This window comes from Halichondria panicea, chromosome 7 (assembly GCF_963675165.1).
Source record: "Halichondria panicea chromosome 7, odHalPani1.1, whole genome shotgun sequence".
NCBI lineage: Eukaryota > Metazoa > Porifera > Demospongiae > Suberitida > Halichondriidae > Halichondria > Halichondria panicea.
Window position 1 is genome coordinate 1,951,690 of NC_087383.1, and position 18,876 is coordinate 1,970,565.

Consider the following 18,876-nt stretch of genomic DNA (forward strand, 5'->3'; position numbering starts at 1 on the left):
ACACTGTCACATGAAATGCAGGTACTCTCTGATAAGAAGATCTTAATTGGACTGTTTGTGTCTGAAATGGGAGGCTTACTACAACTTCATATCAGCTAAAGCCTACAAGGTGTTAGGGCCTTCTGAAAATATGATTTCCTCTACCAACTCGATCAAAACTATATAAGAAACAATTTTACTTTTCCCTAGTGAGATCTCAGCTCTCTCAACTCTGGCGACCAATTACTGCTCAAATACATTTATTCTTAAAGTGATTGAGCTCACCTTTGGTAGCGCTGACTTATCACAGCTGTTGGTCCAATTCTCCAGAACTCTGAGCTTCCCCTCGAGGTGCAACTGCAAGTGACAGAAGATTTAAGTTGAGGTTGAGAAAAGAGTTTCATGCAATAAAGTTAGAAGACACTGAATAAGCAGATTACCAGATAAAGTACAGCATAATTATGTTCTGGACAGGAAATTGTCCGGGTATAATTGGAACAGATTTTTATAGCGCATGCGAAGTGTCCGGGAATAATTAGCATGCAGCTGCATACGAGTGAGCTAAGTTTAATAGAACAGGGTACGACTGAATAGTTGCACTATTATAGCTATCTAAAACTAGATACTCAAAGCTATCTAACTGCAGCACTCTAAGTATTACTGGCTGGTTATGACTGTAACTCAACTTTTCAAGGTATTGTCCGGACAAATGTAATATTAAAGCACAAGAGTGTCCGTTGTATTAGAACAACGAAAATTGGCAGGCAAGAGTGTCAGGGATAATTAGAAGTTTCTGAGGCGATAAATTAGAAGATATACGGTACCTCAGAAACAGACATGCAAGTTCGTTGTCTAAGGACATAATTATTGCAGTGCTTATAACTATGGCTAATACAAGGGTGCTCAGTTAAAGTCGACCATACATACTTGATCCATATTATACATGTACCCTGGGAGCAGTACAATAAGTCAAGAGCTCATAGTAAAAAAGAGAGAGTATCGAACGCATCGCTATCTTGCATCAGATATATTCCGAAAGTAACGTGACACCCTGTCTGAAACACGTCATCAATTAAATTGATCAGTTACAAAGCAGGAAGTTACGCTACTTTCCAAATACATCTTATGCTACGTTGGATACTCTCTCTCTCTTATTATGGGACTCTTGTTATTAGCGGCCTCTCAAAAAATTGGCTAAGAATAATTACATGTACACAGCTGTAGGTACACACTTGCCCAACCCACTCACCAGAGAGGACACCTTCGAGGTTAGGTAAATTTATGACCTCTAAAAGTAGCGACAGCTGCGTTGACAATTAATTTTTAATGCCGCGTCCTAAATGGAGGTAAATGTAGGCACACCCTAGTAAAGTAGTAAAGATTCTAACTCACTGGAAAATACGTTTTTAAGTGGCTATAGAAATCGAGGCAAGTAGACTGAGTAGAGTTACATGTACCTCCAATTAGATGAGACCCTCTAAATAATGGACACCAGGTCTTCAACATGATTTTCAACCTCCAAAAGAAGCGATCTCTGGCTTCAATAAGTTTTAAAAAGTGTTGCTTTAATTAAAGGTCTTACGGTAATCACATTTCTTACTTGAATACGTCGGGTTCATTACTGACAGGCAGCATTCTCAGCCTCAAACTGTGCAAAGGAACAGAAAACATGATCCACGACGTACCTTACAAGGTAACATAAACCAAGAGATGAACCAGACAATCATCTATGGCTAATAAATTGACTCACCATCTTTCCATTGGGAGAATGCTGTAATACTTTAGCAATGGAGCCAGGTTTTGTCTCTAGCTCTAGCTAGCTCTGTGGGTGAAAACAATATGTCTTTGGTGGGTGTGGTGAATGTAAAAAGTGGGTGTATCTCAATCTTAGATATCTGAGATACACCCACTTTTTTTGCAAGTCATGCAAAAACAACAACACTCAATAATATATTTCAGAGAAATCTAGAGCTAGCTAGCTGCAAGGCACAGATTTATTAACTGGAATGGCCACTAAAGAGCAGAACCAAGGTATAAAGACTGTCATGTTTACTATAAAGGATAAACCCAATGATTGCTAAAGCATAAAATCCTCATTGGTGATTGCTAACCTTGTGTGCTTGCTATCTATTTTCAGAGCTCACAATTGACGATCTGAAGACAGAAATGAAACTGACTGATGAGCAGCTCAATACAGCAATAAAAGAACCAGATCTACCCGAGTTAGCAGCATGTTTCGACAATGTTCACAAAGGCTATCTTGAAAAATTGGAGCTCTCACCTGGAGAGCAAACTGACGTGAGGACTAGAGCATATGTAGATGGCACTCTGGCAGGAATGTTGCTGGCTTTAAAATTCTGGATACTGACCAACGGACAAGACGCCACTTTCCAAGCTCTGCTACTCATCATACTCTCCCTGCTCAAAGAAGACGTTGCTGTTCGAGTGTGCAAGTACTTGTCTGACAAATGTGAGTCTGTCATGTGAGAGTGTGGTCATTGTGGTACCATACGTTGTGGGAGTGATTGCAACCAAATAAGGAACTGTCCACTTATAATTGCTATTGTTACACATACAATTCTGTATGGTACTCACCTATTGTTTTGTTTCCCCAGACTCCACCACCTCGTGTCTCCCCTCCCGAGAGAGGGTCCTGCTGAACCACAAGCTGTCCTCGTACAGGGACTACCTACAAAGTTGCTACAGAATACAAGTATCCACGTCAGCCACACAATGGCCTCCCGTCTCAACAAAGAAAATTTTTAAACTGGCCATGATTCAGAAGGAGGAAATACAGAGAGGAAGAATCGATGATGAATTTGTTAAACTAACAATTACGGGGAAAATTGATGACATTTTACTTTTAAAGACTCCTGTTAACTTAACTAACATTTTTTCTGAGATTGGGGATAGACGAAACTTTGTGTTGATTGAAGGAGCTCCCGGCTCTGGCAAGAGCACCCTTGCTCTACACATTTGTCAGGAGTGGGCAAAGGGGAAACTGTTCCAAGAGTTCGAAATTGCAATCCTCGTGAAACTAAGAGATCCACTTGTTAGAGAAGCAAAGACAATTGCTGACATACTTCCCTGCATTGATACGGCCATGGCTAACAAGACAGAGACAGTAATAAAATCACTGTATGGCAAAGGTGTACTGTGGGTGCTGGACGGATGGGACGAGCTTCCTTCTGACCTCCCTAGAGACTCAATCATCAACAAACTAATCCGACCAGACATGTCACAAAAAGGAGCCCTACACGAATCAGCTGTGATTGTAACATCTCGACCGTCATCTTCGGCTGAGCTCCACCCACTAGTCTCGTCCAGGGTGGAGGTGTTGGGGTTCACTCCACATCAACTACAACAATATTTTAGCGAGTGTCTGAATGGTGACTCACAAGCTGTGCAGACTCTACTGGAGAGAATTCGAGAGAACCCAGTGGTAGAAGGTAGCTGCTACCTCCCCCTCAATGCTTCCATTGTCGTTAATTGCTTCCTTTCTGTAAACCACTCACTCCCCACATCCAACCACGGGATATTCACATCAGTTGTTCAGAGCTATCTCAAGAGATACCTCCAGGAGAAGTTGGGGAAGACCACTCCAGTGGGTGACATCACATCCCCAGACTCACTGCCCTCGGAAATCAGAACACAGACCGTACAAATGTATCAACTTGCATATTATGGGATTGAACAAAACAAAGCAACATTTACTGACGGAGATTTGGCCGCTCTTCGCATTACGAAGGAGATTTCAAACGTTGGATTATTACAAACTGTTCCCAGTATCATTAGCGATGGTCATCTGGTGTACTACTGCTTTCTCCACCTGTCTATTCAAGAGCTACTAGCAGCAATCCACATATCTCTCATGTCTCCCAAGCAACAAATTTCTGTATTCCAGAAGCTCTTCGGGAATCCTCGATTCAGTGCAGTCTTCCAGTTTTATGCTGGTATCACCAAACTGAGAACTAGTAGACCAATCCTCAGCTTGCTACCTCGATTCTTGTGTCCAGTTCCAGCCACTGTTTTTGATCTGGTCAGAAAGGTTGTAAAAAATGAGATAGAGAAAGAGTTTGAGCCGAAGATCCTTTTGTTGTCCCTCATCAATTGTTTGTACGAAGCTGAAGACTCGCGACTGTGTTTGTTTGTGGCTTATCTTCTTAATCACGATTTAGATCTTGGTTACACTACAATGAATCCTATTGACTGCCTCTCTGTTGGATATTTCGTATCAGTTTGTTCCAACACCAGTAATGGATTCACACTGCACCTCATAAGTTGCTCTATTGGTGACCAAGGCTGCAAATATCTGGCCCGAGGGCTTTCCAAGTGTTCACAGAGTGAGATTAGTCTTAATCTTTCTAATAATGATTTTCAAGAAGAAGGGATACACCACATTGCTGAGATTATCGAGAACACTAGTTCAATATCTGAATTGAATTTGTCTAATAATACCATTGGTAACAGTGGACTTAGCACACTCTGTGAGGCCTTGTCAACTAACACATCATTAAAGAGCCTGAAACTGTACAGTTGCTCACTAACAATATCAGACGACAATGGTGCTGCCCTCTATCAACTTCTGAATACAAACAATTCCCTCGAACATCTTCATTTGTCTAGTAACACAGTGACTAGCTGTCGTCACATTGCTGCTGGACTTGCAGTCAATAAGACTCTGAGAACGTTGAGATTGAGTTACTGTAAACTGACAAATCAGAGTATCGAGGAGCTATCAACTGGACTGATCAACAAGATTGAAACACTGTACATTGATGGTAATGACTCAATAACAGAAGATGGAATGAAGACGCTTGCCAGACATCTAACCACCCACTGCTCTGAACTGACACTATTGTACATACCTAGACACCCTAGACACCTAAGATCCTGTATCGAGACAGTATTCAGGGACACTAACAAAGAGAGGAAGAGAAATGGACTACCCGAGATCAATGTGGTTGCATTCTAATCTCGACCACCATGATTATGATCATTATTTTTTACATAATTATTCATGCATGTATGACAAATAATTGCTTAGTATATATAATAGCTTACAGAAATATAATTATTGGCACAAACCATTAAATAGTGAACAGAAGTATGTTAGCACATTACACATGCATGCAACGTCGTTAATAATTAATCAACTTGCACAGCAATAAGGCCACTGTTAGTTGCATACTTGTTTCAGATGAGAATACCGTATATAGAAGATATACGGTACTAGCTCAACCCCGATAAGGGAGGGAGGTCTTCATTACCATTATTTGATGACGTCATATCCTGTATTTTTTAACTGACAAAAATACACAAAAGGACGGAGTCATGAACATAAAAATAGTTTAATTTTTTTTGCGCACTGGCTTTTTGGTGCACAGTGCAACTTGCAATGGCGCATGGTAAAATAATGCAAAAAAAAGGACTTTGCAACCTCAAATAATGGCTGATATCAGCAATAATGACTTAATTGAGGAGGTGAGCAAAACCGAGGAGGGAGGTTGATCTGAAACAAGTATGCAACTAACAGTGGCCTAATGATGTTGTAAATTCAATCTCCTAGTATCACAGAGAGCACAAACTAAGACATGCTGTAAACTGTCAAGAAATACAATGTCATGCAATTTGCTAATAATTATATCCATTAACGCTCTGACGATTTTTGTTTATGAAGATGAGCAGATTAACACTTTGGCCCTCCCAAACATCTTCATGATTGCCAGGCCCTCGTATTGCAGCTGGAGGAGGTCCTGTGTGGGGAGAAGAGAGGGCAGTGAACACTTCAACTGCATGGTATAAAACAAAGAATGCATGTACAGTAGACTCTCGTTAATCCGGTCACCCTTGGGACCATGCGCTTGGTCGTAATAGCGAGGTGGCTGTATTTCGGGAAATAGCCGCAGCTTATAACGACCTTACGTCAAATCTAATGACTACTTTTGCAGTTCTTGTCTCGAGGATAATGAAGATAATGAATCATTCTATTCTGTATTTAAGTGTAATCCAATTTTATTTGCTAAACCACACCCAAAAGGTCATATCCGGCCGTAATACACGTATCAAATTACATTGAAAACCTTGTTTGGGACAGCCAGCACTGGCCGGTAAACGGAATAGAGAGTGGCCGTACTTCAGGGTGAGTTTTGTACAGTAAACATAATTATAGCATTCCATGCTAAATCGAATTGCTGGTATATCGAGGTGGCCGTACTTCAGAGAGCCGAAATAGCGAGAGTCTACTGTACATGCACTTACGTATTAGTTATTGCCCAGCCAGAGTGCAACATGCCATATATTGCACTGGAGCAATATAATGCCCGAGGGCCGCAGGTTGCACGAGGGCGCCGGCAATAACTAACTTGTTGCCCAATGACGTTAAACTCGTCTGACTGGTCATATAAATCGTAATAAAAGACATGTGTTTTGAAGGAATTTAGTGTATTCATTAGTTTTGCTGAATTCCATAGTAAATGTTTTAGGTTTTCTTCCCACTAGTAGTTGTAAAGGTAGTAGCCTGTAAAAGGGACCAACTGAGTATTGGGTGGGATGGTGGGGCATAAGTCCCAAATGGATTAAGGTTATAGGGTATTGTGATCACTCATGAATATTCATGAGTTTACTTATGTCAGCTTTTTCTCTTTTGCAGGTTCAAAGAAGTCTGCTGTACTTATATTGTATGATTATCAACTCTATTGCTATTGTTTTGTTTTATGCCATGATTATGAAGATGCATGAATGAGAAAAGTGGGCATCAAAACCGCAAGTATATGGACTATTTTTTGCGTCAATTTATAAGAGCAGTAAGTACTTTCAGCAAGCTTTATTGGTATCTATATGTAGCTAAGTACCTTCCAGAGGGCCAGACAAAGAGATATTCGTTGTAGAACTTCATACGGGCGAGTAAAAGCTAAGAGTAGACGGCAAGTATCTAAAAATACGCTTGATCCCAAAAAGACACAAGAGTCTACTGTATGAAACATGGCTGCAGGATAGAAACAGAAGTCATGCAGGAGGACGAAGTTGACAAATACTACAAGTTGAAGACATGCTTTCATGCTTGTGACAATGGACCCAGAACTGTTATAATCATTGGCTCTTAGTGTTCCTCGTAGAGACAAGAAAAGATACTGGTGAGCCCTACCATCAACCCAGCAAACGCTATAGAAACTGGTAGTGAAAAAACTGAACAGCCATAGCTAATTATCATGCAGCTAGCTACAGCTTTATTATCATTTCTGTGCATTCAAAAAAATTATACTTGTACTTTATACCCTCAAGCTTATAATTCCCTGGGAAACTATGAGATTATGGCTCATAATTCCCTGCTAAACACACACAAGTGGGATCTAAGACAGTTAAACCCCACTAGACTACACAGCCAAAAATCCACGGGGCGTGTCAGGTCCGTTACATGTCCGTTACAGGACGTTGTGAACTTCCTGATACGGGACCGTTGGGTAGACACTACTAAACAGGCCGTTCTAACAGGTGCTTCACAGGCCCTTCTAACAGGTGCTTCACAGGCCGTTCTATCAGGTGCTTTACAGGCCGTTCTGTATCTAACAGGTGCTTTACAGGCTGTTGTGTTACTATATCATGAGCTACTGTATTGAGAAAATAATTGGCACACTTGAGATCTTTAAGAGGTACAAATTAAATGTAATGACAATAGATATAAAAACTAAAAACTAAATAGAACTCATGCAGTATTTGTTAATGCAGTACTGGTTGTGTTCGTAATCGTGTTGTACTGAGAAGTACTTGTCAGTGTTTATCTCTTCCCTTTCTTTTGTGACTGAAGCTGTGGTAGTGATGGTGCAATTCTTGTTGCAGTCATGTACAATTGACACGGTCTTGATTAGGCAATTAGGGTGAATCTTTATTAAGTGATTGGTTGTCTCCACCAGCTCACAATTTTTCTCGCTCATTCGTCCCACTTCCTTGTAGGGCAGCACCACCGCTACCTGCGTGTCGTCAGGAAACTTCAAAAGGGTTGATAGTAGTCCATATGCAATCTGCAATGAGGAGACTGATGACAATGCAATGGTTAGTTGTGTTTTACCTTGTCATCATTTTCTCTTCTGTAGGCCACACTTTCTCCCACTTTCCGTCTAGGTAAACAGATTTGTATATAAGCATCGGGGTGTCTCTGTTTACACCTATGAAGAAGACATAGCCAGCCATTCTTAGTTCTCCAAGTGTTGTTTCCCCTTTTGGTAAACTGAACGTCACTTCTTTCAATGGTACTGCCTTAGACTGTTCCTGTAATGAAAATAATGTGCATTCAGCAATAGTACTGTATATATATATATGCACTGTACCTTCCTCAGAGTGCCATGCTGGTAGATCTCCTTGGAAGAGTTGAGTGTGTGAGGGTGAATATTGAAGGCATACTGCCGCACTTCTTGAGAGGTGAGTAGATGGGCTAGATCATCTCCAATTCTAAGTGTGGGGAAAATAATCCAAATTGATTTTATGTTTAGGCCAAATAACCCAGGCATAATCTATTAAAAATCGAAGATGAGAGGAGTCTTTTTTTCTTGGTAGGGCAACAACTTGGCCACTCCTCCTTACATGTCACATACAAAGTAGAAAAAGTAAAGGCACCATGTGAAGAGATGGTAATTAAACATGGCCATATTAAAGCAAATAAAAGGATCCATGTAGCCCATGAGGGGTCAAAAAATTGAAGCAGGAGGGCCTGAGAAACAAGTCATTAAGTTTGTGTGGCCTTATGACCAATAAAAACTAAAAGGTCCAGCTGTAGTGTATAAAGAGTACAAGTATATAAATATTATACGAATGCGTTATCTAGTCTGTTATACAATGTACCTTACTGTAGCGTCTTCTGGTGCTATACACCCTTGTTCAGTAGGAAGTAGAGTTGCTCCATCACTGCAAATCTCTTGGCAATGTCACGACTCGATGACTGCCGATTGGTGTGCAGGTTGTGCTCACGCATGAGTCCATTGAAACTTTCGCACCTGTAAGATACATAATTATAGGTGCATGTAGATACAAAAGCGACTATATAGCTTGCCTCTCCGTGTTGTATGCCATTGTTGGTCCAAATGACTGCATGCTCTCGTGTAAATGTAGGAAAAGGTGAAACTTAGGTTTAAGGAGCAACTCCGGCTTGGCATGCCTCACGGTCTCAACTAACTCCTTGGTCACTTCCTTAACATTCTCCACAGTCTGGGCACTTACTTGCTCACAGTAAGCTGCCCTGAACACCTGTCAGTATAATAATGTACCTATTTAGCAATGTAACAATTTTATAAAAAATACCTCTGATAGGAGTAACCAGATCTTCCTCTCTGTGCAGGTGAGGTGTTCCCAAAGAACAAATGGTGCCATTTCTGCGAGTGCCTTAAAATCCCTGCCAACACAGGACTGGTAGTATCTGGTGATACCGCCGGACAGAGATGACGTACGTCCTGATGCAGGGAAGGCTGTTATTTTGGCAGCTATGCTCTTCTTCAAAAATACTGTGGCTTTCTGCATCAGGTCTTTGAAGAGGTACTTGTATGCACCCAAGAGGATAGTATGGAGACATTCAATAGGGGTGCTCCTAAACAGTTACAAATAATTATTATACAGTTATGCCATGTTACTGAGCTCTTACTTGTACAAATCAACCGAAAGCTGAAAGAGTGCATTGGTCTGACCATACAAGCCATATTTTGTCTGCAATTGCTTAGCAAGAGACTTTGTTTGTGCCCGGTTGATGATCCCCATCTGATTTAGTGATGCCTCCTTTGAGCGCCGTCTGGATATCATGTGAGCCGTTGTGTCTCTGTTACTCTGCAATACATAATAATGTGCAGTTGTATGATGATTTATATGCTGTGTGAATGTGTGCTCAAATTGTTTACCATGCATATCCGACAGTAGTGTTTGGCTGCACTACCCAGGTGTGAGGTGAGCTCTGAAGCACGAGGATTGTCACAGATCAGCGCTATCACTGTAGCAATCAGCAGCACTTCACATTGGAGATGAGCATCATACACAACGATCCCTTCCGTCTCGAGTTTCACCAAGTCCTCAATGAAGCCTTCAGCCAGGTCAATACAGTCCATTTCGTTTGAGCAGGTGATGAAGTGAATGTTCTGTAACTGTGTGTTTTCAGCCTTTGGGATCCCTAAGGTATTGGTAGTACATGAATGTGGGAGGTTTAACATTTCAAAGTACTTACCAGCAATCTGGCACTGTAAGGAGATACACATATTACTGCTGTACACATACATGTACGTTATCATACCAGTTAGTACTAGTGCGTTTTCCTTCAGGAGTATCTGTGCCCATTTATCAGTAGATATGGCACTAAAAGTCCCATAAACATGTTGTACCCATTTATTAAATAGTTTGTACAGCTTTCCCGGTTGTTGCGCCTCAATAGGGTTTTCTCTTGCATACTTTCTCTGTGCAAAAAGATGATATGATGTTTCTTAAAACCCCTAAAGTCAATTTACTCACTAGCAGGGCTAAATTATGGGTGTATGCTGTCTCAATCTCTCGGTCCATGGGAGCCTTCAAAGTTCTCACAGTCTCTTTAGCTAGGTCGCTACATTTCTTTAGGGGAAATCCTTTGTAAGGTTGGCGACCTAGCACCTATATAAAACCATGCTTTTGCGACAGCCATAATATTTTGCTAACAAAACATACCTTGCGCCTTTCGTCGATACGCATATCGCTCAACCTTTTTTTGCACCATTTTAGAGTAAGTGACAGTACCTCCGTGTCTGCCCTATCATCCATGTCCATACATGCTCTCATTTGTGCCTAGTAATAATTTAGGTTTGTATAATAAATTATATCTTGATTAATAACCTTGATGGCTTCGTCTCCTATTTCTCTACTTTCAGACATTAGGAAGAGTTTGGCCAAATTGGAACTCAGAGAAACCTGCAATTATTGGATTATAATGTCGAGTTTTGAAAATGCTATCTATGTACTTACACCCCACGACGTGCTTTCCACGGTAAAAACGTGAGAGTTTTTCTCAATCATTGTTTTTAACGTGTCAATGGCCTTCCTGCTGTGTTGTTGCTCTTCTTGCACTTGTCTTAGTTTAGCTTTAATTTCCTTTAATTCCTTCAGCACTTCCTATGTGTTAGTAAAACTTAAAAATACATTAATTTTTAGGAATTACTGTCAGAATAGGATTGTGTGAGTGCTTGCTTGGGTGATTTGTGGAGGGTGCATTGCCCAGATGGTAAACCCCGCCATTGACCAGTTTCGTTGTAGGAGCCAGAACCCTCTGTATTTAACAAACATGTTGTCGATTGTATTGTGCACATATAGTTTATACCTTCTTTCTGTCTTGAATGACTTTGCTTGCAATGTCAAAACTCATGCTTGTGCTTAATTCACACAGAGCTCTCTCCACTGTGGTGGCTTCGATTTCGACAGGTTCCGAACCCCCAAAGTAAATTAGTACCAACGTTTTCCTACATTACGGATGTATAAACATGTATTGTGTGCATTTGAGAAGGATAATTTTGTCGCAATATAAACATTATGCAATAATACTTACTTTCGTTCTTTTGTTTTGACTGTAGGTAAGTCTGACGTCTTGAACGGAGCAGCAAATACCTGGCCAATGAATAATAATTATTGTATTCTATCTATATCTTATCTTACTTTAGATGTACTTGGAATGTTTGCCATATTCATTCTATCTCATTAATGGTGTGGGTATGACAGCTGGACTTGCTTCCAAAAGTATGCGCATGCTCAGTGATTAACGTGCCGTGTACAGGACGTGGGTGCTACACCCTGATACAGGCCCGTATTTACAGGCTGTAAACAGGATGTAGCCCCACGTCCTGTGTACAGCCCGTATTCACGGGCTGTACACAGGACGTGAGTGGGCTACGTCCTGATACGGGTCCGTTCACGGGCCTGAAACGGACCTGTGGATTTTTGGCTGTGTACATGGCAAAAGTGTAGTAGGTGGGAAATATATAATAGTTAGACACTGTTTTGGAGGTGTCTATGGGATTTAGAAGCCCAAAGGCACTGATTTAGTATCCCGAGCGTAGCGAGGGTACTAAAGTGGCTGAGGGTTTCTAAATCACATGGACACCGACAAAACAGTGTCTAACTCATTTAGATACTAGTGCGCAAACTGCTTGACTACAATTAATACAATTACTTGACAACGGAATACTAGGTATACTAAGTAAATTTACAGGTATACTAAGTCCCATAGTATACCTGCTCTGAGGCAGTTTTCCCATGTACTTCCCATGTAGATCTTATCTACTAGTGTCTAATAATTATTATAATGATCTAAATTGTCCAAATTTTCAAATTCCCAGCTTGGTGCATGAACAGAATATAAAAATGCTAATTAACACAAACTACCGGTAGAGACGTACACAATAAATCATATACACACACACACACACACACAACGCACTATATCTATAATAATTATTATTGATCTGTGGCTAGTGTAGAGAGGGCAGTTCCATATCATAAGCATTCTGCGGTGAGGCGAGACTGTCCATTGCCCCAGGGATGGGTACAGGGGAGGTCACACTGTGGGGGGGGAGGAGTAATTACCAATAAATTCTCTACAGATTTAATAATTCGAATGCAACCATATTAAAAAGTCCCAGCCAGCGCAATTATACTCGTTTGACGATGTACGTGCAAAGATTATTGCTGTACGAATTCCAGTGCACTAATATCACATCATACGAGTGACGTGCAATCAGGCAGTTATGTCATAATTATTATACTTTACTGTTCTAGTGCTGTACCTTGTGTTGAGGATTTCCGCGAGATCAGAGAACACAATACTGTCATCCTATACACAAATAAACAACAAAAAGTAATCGACTCTGCACATGTACATACCGGTACATGCATGCTTGATTGTAGTTACAATAATGCCCCACACACACACTTACCCCTCTAGAAGAATGTCCCACCATGCCCTCCCTCCCACACACACTTACCCCTCTAGAAGACTGTCCCACCATGGCCTCAAAGCTCACATCAGGCTTGGCCACATCTTTACCCGCAGTCAAATGAAATACTATATCCGTTGACTGCTCCCCCTGCCCGCCTGTCACGCCCCCCTCCTCGCCAGAGATGGCTATTTCCACTTTCTCCTTGAGATTGTTGAAGCTGATCTGGTCGACATTGAGTGGAGATTCAGGGCCGTAGTCGAGGGAGACAGAGAAGTGATTGGACAGTTCAGGAAGACTATCACGTCCCAGTTTACCTGAAGGGGATGATAATAAACACCACATACATGTACATGTACAGTGCACAGTATGTCGAGATTGGTTCGTACACGTATGACAGTCCTCGAGACTTACCTGACGAGGGCGGTGGAGACGTTCTCTTGGCGTCTACTTCAGTTAGGTTGAACAACAATGTCTCATCATCAGCCACAGCCGACAGGACCTCCTCATCTGAGACCACACCCCCTGTATCACGCCCACCATCCATTTCGTCTGCAGTCACAAACACAGCCTCAGGAAGCAACTTCGGAGCTGTCTCCCTCCTCTTAGCAATCACTCCATCGATGTGTGTTTTGAGTACCTCATTTCGACTAATCTTGGACGCTAGATGCAGCACACCCGCCACTGTAGCATGTAGCACAACTCTGTGATGTGCCTCAAGACCTTTCTCCTTCACAGCAAGCTCTTGCAGCTGGTGTAGGAAGACCAGTATATCCGAGAGCCCTTGATAAGAGAATTCCAGTGTCAGGAGAAATACAAGTTGGTAGAAAGCGAGTGTGTTAGCAGGGCTAGTGCAGAGAGCTTTGGCCAGTTCCAGGAGATTGGTGAAGAGAGAGTTGACTGTTTTAGAGAGGAATCCTTTCGAAACCACACCCAGTGAGAGCCCGACAGCCTCCAGACTCACCCAATCACTGCACAAGGGGAGGGTATAAATACACGTACATGTAGCTGTAAGCACTGCACATGATTGTATACATAGTGAAAGTTACGACAAAAGCTCATATGGACCTGTGTAGCTGACAAATAAAATCTAGCACGCCTCAAATGCACACTGAACATAGCAAGGTGCACACACACACACACACACACACACACACACACACACACACACACACACATCCACGAACGTGTTGAGAGGAATCTTGTCCTTGTTGGCATGGTGATCTACGAGACGATGCCAGAGTAGGGCCACATCCAGCTGTGTGCTGGGCTCTCGTATGAGGAGCAATTGAACGAGGGAGGCGAACAGTTGCCCTGGGAACGCCGTCTCCAGCACTGATGCGTGACAGGTGTCAGCCACCGCCCTCAAACACTTGACCAGGGAGGTAGTCAACATGGGGCTGCATAATAAAGGGAGAAGGGAAGCTTAAGGTTACGGTCAACCGTTTGCTCATTAATTATTCATGAGCTAGCTATAGATCTAGTGATCTTTTCCAGCTAGAATGAGCTGGAAGTCCAGCTGAAACGCAGTAGTCACTTTATGGCTCGAATAGACATTTTTACTATAAAGCTTAGGTACAGTCTACTGTAGCTTCACTATATGCAGGGTGTGTAGAAGAGATATTTCGAAAAAAGGCTACTGAAAGCTCACAAGAGGCTGTTTTCCTTGGCTCTGGCCGCCATTTTAAGTGAAGTTAGTCTACATATTATTATTTTGTGAGAGTTTGTTGGCCTGGAAAGAAAAAAACGCTTCTACACGCCCTCCAGAATGGTAAGAAGCATCATATAAGACCAAGAACACAGAGCTAGAAGTGTTTTTGGAAGTTTAAAATGACTACTAGTTTTGTGTTGTTTCTAGTAACTTGATGATCGCTCAGAGCTTCCACTGGAAGATGTTTTGAAGATTGATACTTGTCATACAGATTGATACACCAATATATTTATCATGTATGTGCTTCAAATTTCTCTCATGGCATTTATAGTTTCACAAAAATCATTATAAGAAAAATCATGAATATTCATGAGCAAACTGTTTACCGTAACCTTAAACACTTAGTAATGCACGCAGTCTATTGTGCATAGTCACATAATTATACGCAGGTCATCCTCTATAATGCAGTCTACTCAAAGGTTACTGCTATAAACAGGATTCACGAAGGCACCAGCATCAGAGAACACATTTGTGTACATGTACAAACAGTGTTTATTTCAGGAAACTAAACACATACCGGTACATGTACACAAATAGCTACATAAAGCAACAGCTTTACAATTACCATTCTCACCTGTTTTGAGTGTCCTGAGGTGCCAGAGGATGTACAGACAGTCCAGTGGTGGCTCCGCTATCAAGACCCCCTGAGGCCACGGGTACATAAGAGTTGATGAGCCCCAGTATATCTGGCTTGTGATAGTCGGGAAGGACTCCTGCAAACTCCCCCAAACTCCCCCACAGTGATAGTGATGGATTGCTGAAAGGTCAGAGAGGACGTGAGGTCGGAGGGGCCTTCTGAAACAGTTTCTATGGAGATACGGAGGTGGCGGACCAGTGTACGAAATATATCCAGTACAGACGGACCTGCACGAGTGGACACAGGCTAAGTAATGTAAATACACATGTACATGTATGCAGATTTAAAGCGTGGAATTAAACCGTGTCAAAACATACATGTGCAGTCACGCAGAAACTTTAATAACAGCTACATGTATGAAAGCATCTATGTACGAAGAATAAATGCGTATAGCCTTCTTTAGAAAATGGCCCAAAAATAGTGTTGAATCCATACAAGTATTCTACCATGGAGACTCACCTAGAGAGCTGTCTGCTGCCACGGTAACACACTTAGAGAGTGTGCCGAGGATCCCTTGTTTGGTCTCCCAGGACTCCTTCACCTTGGTATCCAGGTGGTCCACCAGCGACTGGACGACCTTGTACCGATCCTGTCTCTGTGGGGGTACATGTAAGTGGATAATGTACACTGGGGGGCTACGTGTTAGATACTGTACCCTGGGGGTTTTGGGGGTACGTATTAGATACTGTACACTGGGGGGCTGTGGGGGATAAGATACTATACACTGGGGGGCTGTGGGGGATAAGATAATGTATACTGGGGGGCTGTGGGGGATAAGATAATGTACACTGGGGGGCTGTGGGGGTACGTGTTAGACACTGTACACTGGGGGCTATGGGGGGATAAGATAATGTACACTGGGGGGCTGTGGGGGTACGTGTTAGATACTGTACACTGGGGGCTGTGGGGGATAAAATAATGTACACTGGGGGCTGTTGGGGGATAAGATAATGTACACTGGGGGGCTGTGGGGGTACGTGTTAGATACTGTACACTGGGGGCTGTGGGGGATAAGATAATGTACACTGGGGGGCTGTAGGGGGATAAGATAATGTACACTGGGGGGCTGTGGGGGGATAAGATAATGTACACTGGGGGGCTGTGGGGGGATAAGATAATGTACACTGGGGGCTGTGGGGGTACGTGTTAGATACTGTACACTGGGGGCTGTGGGGGATAAGTACACTGGGGGGCTGTGGGGGGATAAGATAATGTACACTGGGGGCTGTGGGAGGATAAGATAATGTACACTGGGGGGTACATGTCTACACTGTAAGTGGACACTGGAGGGAACAATTGAAATGCTTGAATAAACAACCCTGTTCAGAAAGTGACGGAGTATGTTGGACCTGAAAGCTATCAATGTTACACAACAGAATAAAGCAGAGAGCAATGAAATACTGTTGACAGTCCGTTATGGACAGTCAAGTCAGAATTTACAGTCAATCATATGACCACAAGTATTTTTATCAAGCATGATGCATCATACACTATGGTGAGAACACTTGGCCACCAGTGCATGTATATACGTGTACCTGCATGGCTTCCACGACGATGACGTACACACCAGCTGTGAATTCCTTGTCCGATATCCATAGTTTGTTTAGGTCAAAGTGTCTATAAGGGGAGCAATGGAGTGTTACTAGGAAATGAGACAATGGTTGTCATGGTACTAGACCTGCTGAGACAACATTGCACAATAGGTCATAGCACTTTACTAACATCAGGAGTTCATTAAGAATCTTAATGAACTCCTCCTGCTGAATGCAGTTCCATTTAAGTTACACCTATTAGGGAAACCACCTTGCCTACAAGTACAGTGTTGTAACACCTACGTACGCACAATGTATACATATACATGTACATTAGGGAAACCACCTTGCCTACAAGTAGCACCGAAGCACACAAGGCATTGACTGACTTACTGCAGTATTGGCTTGAGGACACTATCGATGTGAGAGAGTCCGGCAAAAGTGATGAGCTCAGTGAGACTATCCTGAGAGTACCCTCCCAGACTGTCCCCCTCCTCCAAAACAGGCTGGATCTCACCAGACTCTCTGTCAGAGTGGGAGGGAGGTTACTATTGGCACACACTGTATAATTATCTAAGGCCATCAATAAGTAAGTTTGATACACACTGAGGCTATCAAAATTTACTCATTGAAGTATGTGTAATAGCCAGTGCTCTAGGAGTAGAACTGAAGCAAATTGTAGTGACTTTCCTAGACAGTATACCTTGACTGGGCGACACTGTGACTGTGCATATTGAAGAGGAAGGGCGGCACTATCTTGTTCATGTGATCTAGGTCCCAAATGTTCATCTGGAGGTTGTCTTGCCGACCAATCTTCTTTATCACTCCCCTCAGCCCTTGCAATCCAGCCATCCGCGTCCTGTGTGAGGTGTAGTGGGGAGGGGTGGAGTTGGTGATGAAAGCAATGTGATCACAAGTTATGCATGTGGCAGAGCACCCTAAGGGCGGTACAGTTAAAATATGACACCTAACACTTCGACCTGTGGCCACTCAAACTGAAATGCAAAACAGTAAATGTACACATACTCGTGATATTTATCGGCGTCGTCGACATTCTTGGTGAGGCTAAGAGAGGCAAAGCGGTGGATGAGGAAGTCGTACTGTCTGTGGTAGGGGGTGTTCCCTTCTTCTCGCTCGGCAAACTTCACAAACTGTGTGTGTGCGGAGGAAGGGTCAATGTGTTGTATAAACAAGTTCACTTCACACACTCACTCCTGGCCAATGGCATACCCCCTCCACACCCACTACACACACCCACACATATACATGCATGTTCACTTTCCGCACTCTCACACTCACACTCGCTACTCACACCCACACACATACACGCACGTTCACTCTCGGCACTATCACAGACACACACTCTACTCACACCCACACACACCACACACCCACTCCCTACTCACCGAATTGGTGGCCATGATATGCAGTTCTGTGTTGCTCGTTTCCAGCATATTATGCAGTATATCCAGGTAGCTATCCACAATCAACTGGAGCTTTCGTGAGTCACAGGCTGACAGCAGCTTCTCCGTCACTTGCAGAGCCACACTCACATGCCTGGAGGGAGGGAGGGGCATGAAAATGGTATTTTATACCACGTTTGTGAGAAAGCCATTGGATACTATTGTTGTATCATAGATATAACATTTAAAGTTCCCAGCCACATATATACACCATCTTCTGTTCCGGAGGTACGGGGATGGTCGATAACTTTCCCCTAGCTATACATGACATGTCGACATTGTATACTGTACAGGTACGTCTCTGAAATAGTCGTCTAACCCATTTCTCTCTCTTTGCAGGCTCCGACGCAGTCTCAGAGCGAGGTATTCTCCAATATTGTCCAGATGGTCAGGGGAGGTTTGAGCAAAGAAGAGCAGCTTGTCCATATTAGCAGACACAGGTGTGGGTGTTTGAGGGTCCTCTGGGAAGAGCCTATCAACCAGCCGTTTGTAGCGAGGTTTGGGGCAGCAGAAGCACGTCTCCATAGTTAGATCTAGTTCTGTGTCTTGATTGATTGTAGACCTAGCATTTATTTGTAAAACGTAGAGCAGAGGTTTTTACTTTCAGATGTGAAGTCTAATTATTAAA

The 18,876-nt window shown here is 42.7% G+C and overlaps 5 protein-coding genes and 1 long non-coding RNA gene across 15 annotated transcripts in view; 3 read left to right on the plus strand and 3 right to left on the minus strand.

The window, feature by feature from the left end:
• Positions 1 to 18,876, plus strand: part of LOC135339138 (NACHT, LRR and PYD domains-containing protein 12-like) — a 127,344-nt gene that overhangs the window by 24,920 nt on the left and 83,548 nt on the right. The gene's annotated exons all lie outside the window — the stretch shown is intronic.
• LOC135338898 (protein NLRC5-like) lies at positions 2,317 to 5,100 on the plus strand. The gene is made up of 2 exons (XM_064534992.1): positions 2,317 to 2,449; positions 2,595 to 5,100. The coding sequence occupies exons 1-2, from the start codon at positions 2,317 to 2,319 to the stop codon at positions 4,952 to 4,954; spliced, it is 2,493 nt and encodes an 830-aa protein (XP_064391062.1). The 3' UTR covers positions 4,955 to 5,100.
• Positions 5,990 to 11,825, plus strand: LOC135339201 (uncharacterized). 9 transcript variants are annotated; one of them, XR_010395893.1, is made up of 8 exons: positions 5,990 to 6,121; positions 6,632 to 7,551; positions 7,933 to 8,031; positions 8,316 to 8,971; positions 9,085 to 9,201; positions 9,311 to 9,765; positions 9,877 to 10,077; positions 10,851 to 11,825. It is a non-coding gene; the product is annotated as an uncharacterized LOC135339201 (long non-coding RNA). The 9 variants fall into 9 exon arrangements; XR_010395896.1 differs by having other exon boundaries at positions 9,880 to 10,077; XR_010395894.1 differs by having other exon boundaries at positions 9,900 to 10,077.
• LOC135339165 (uncharacterized) lies at positions 7,591 to 11,895 on the minus strand. 2 transcript variants are annotated; one of them, XM_064535310.1, is made up of 17 exons: positions 11,629 to 11,895; positions 11,522 to 11,580; positions 11,297 to 11,435; positions 11,138 to 11,245; positions 10,945 to 11,091; positions 10,816 to 10,890; positions 10,651 to 10,767; positions 10,462 to 10,596; positions 10,181 to 10,406; positions 9,861 to 10,126; positions 9,611 to 9,789; positions 9,274 to 9,556; positions 9,026 to 9,219; positions 8,818 to 8,969; positions 8,307 to 8,427; positions 8,048 to 8,247; positions 7,591 to 8,000 (listed from the first exon to the last, which is right to left on the minus strand). In XM_064535310.1, exons 1-14 carry the CDS (start codon positions 11,659 to 11,661, stop codon positions 8,840 to 8,842), a joined length of 2,091 nt encoding a protein of 696 aa, XP_064391380.1. In that variant the 5' UTR covers positions 11,662 to 11,895; the 3' UTR covers positions 7,591 to 8,000; positions 8,048 to 8,247; positions 8,307 to 8,427; positions 8,818 to 8,839. The 2 variants fall into 2 exon arrangements, with proteins under 2 accessions (XP_064391380.1, XP_064391379.1); XM_064535309.1 differs by having other exon boundaries at positions 9,861 to 10,406.
• LOC135338899 (uncharacterized) lies at positions 12,263 to 14,588 on the minus strand. The gene is made up of 6 exons (XM_064534993.1): positions 14,557 to 14,588; positions 14,079 to 14,305; positions 13,320 to 13,922; positions 12,954 to 13,222; positions 12,756 to 12,802; positions 12,263 to 12,531 (listed from the first exon to the last, which is right to left on the minus strand). The coding sequence occupies exons 1-6, from the start codon at positions 14,586 to 14,588 to the stop codon at positions 12,441 to 12,443; spliced, it is 1,269 nt and encodes a 422-aa protein (XP_064391063.1). The 3' UTR covers positions 12,263 to 12,440.
• On the minus strand, positions 15,197 to 18,863 carry LOC135338900 (protein EFR3 homolog B-like). The gene is made up of 9 exons (XM_064534994.1): positions 18,568 to 18,863; positions 18,192 to 18,342; positions 17,812 to 17,936; positions 17,489 to 17,644; positions 17,179 to 17,310; positions 16,789 to 16,870; positions 15,909 to 15,953; positions 15,713 to 15,848; positions 15,197 to 15,480 (listed from the first exon to the last, which is right to left on the minus strand). Exons 1-9 carry the CDS (start codon positions 18,771 to 18,773, stop codon positions 15,251 to 15,253), a joined length of 1,263 nt encoding a protein of 420 aa, XP_064391064.1. The 5' UTR covers positions 18,774 to 18,863; the 3' UTR covers positions 15,197 to 15,250.

Bases quoted from the DNA above. Each gene is read 5' to 3' on its own strand.
- LOC135338898 (XM_064534992.1), top strand. From the start codon at position 2,317: ATGTTGCTGGCTTTAAAATTCTGGATACTGACCAACGGACAAGACGCC. The intron at 2,450-2,594 runs GTGAGTCTGTCA...TTGTTTCCCCAG, and splicing joins CAAGTACTTGTCTGACAAAT to ACTCCACCACCTCGTGTCTC.
- LOC135339165 (XM_064535309.1), bottom strand. From the start codon at position 11,661: ATGAATATGGCAAACATTCCAAGTACATCTAAA. The intron at 10,597-10,650 runs GTATGTTTTGTT...GGTTTTATATAG, and splicing joins GTATCGACGAAAGGCGCAAG to GTGCTAGGTCGCCAACCTTA. The intron at 9,790-9,860 runs GTAAACAATTTG...TATGTATTGCAG, and splicing joins ACTACTGTCGGATATGCATG to AGTAACAGAGACACAACGGC.
- LOC135338899 (XM_064534993.1), bottom strand. From the start codon at position 14,588: ATGGCGGCCAGAGCCAAGGAAAACAGCCTCTT. The intron at 14,306-14,556 runs GTGAGCTTTCAG...TTTATTATGCAG, and splicing joins GCCAAGGAAAACAGCCTCTT to CCCCATGTTGACTACCTCCC. The intron at 13,923-14,078 runs GTGTGTGTGTGT...AATCATGTGCAG, and splicing joins CAACACGTTCGTGGATGTGT to TGCTTACAGCTACATGTACG.
- LOC135338900 (XM_064534994.1), bottom strand. From the start codon at position 18,773: ATGGAGACGTGCTTCTGCTGCCCCAAACCTCGCTACAAACGGCTGGTT. The intron at 17,645-17,811 runs GTATGTGTACAT...CACCTCACACAG, and splicing joins GACGCCGATAAATATCACGA to GACGCGGATGGCTGGATTGC. The intron at 15,954-16,788 runs GTACACGTATAT...TATCCCCCACAG, and splicing joins TCGTCGTGGAAGCCATGCAG to CCCCCCAGTGTACAGTATCT.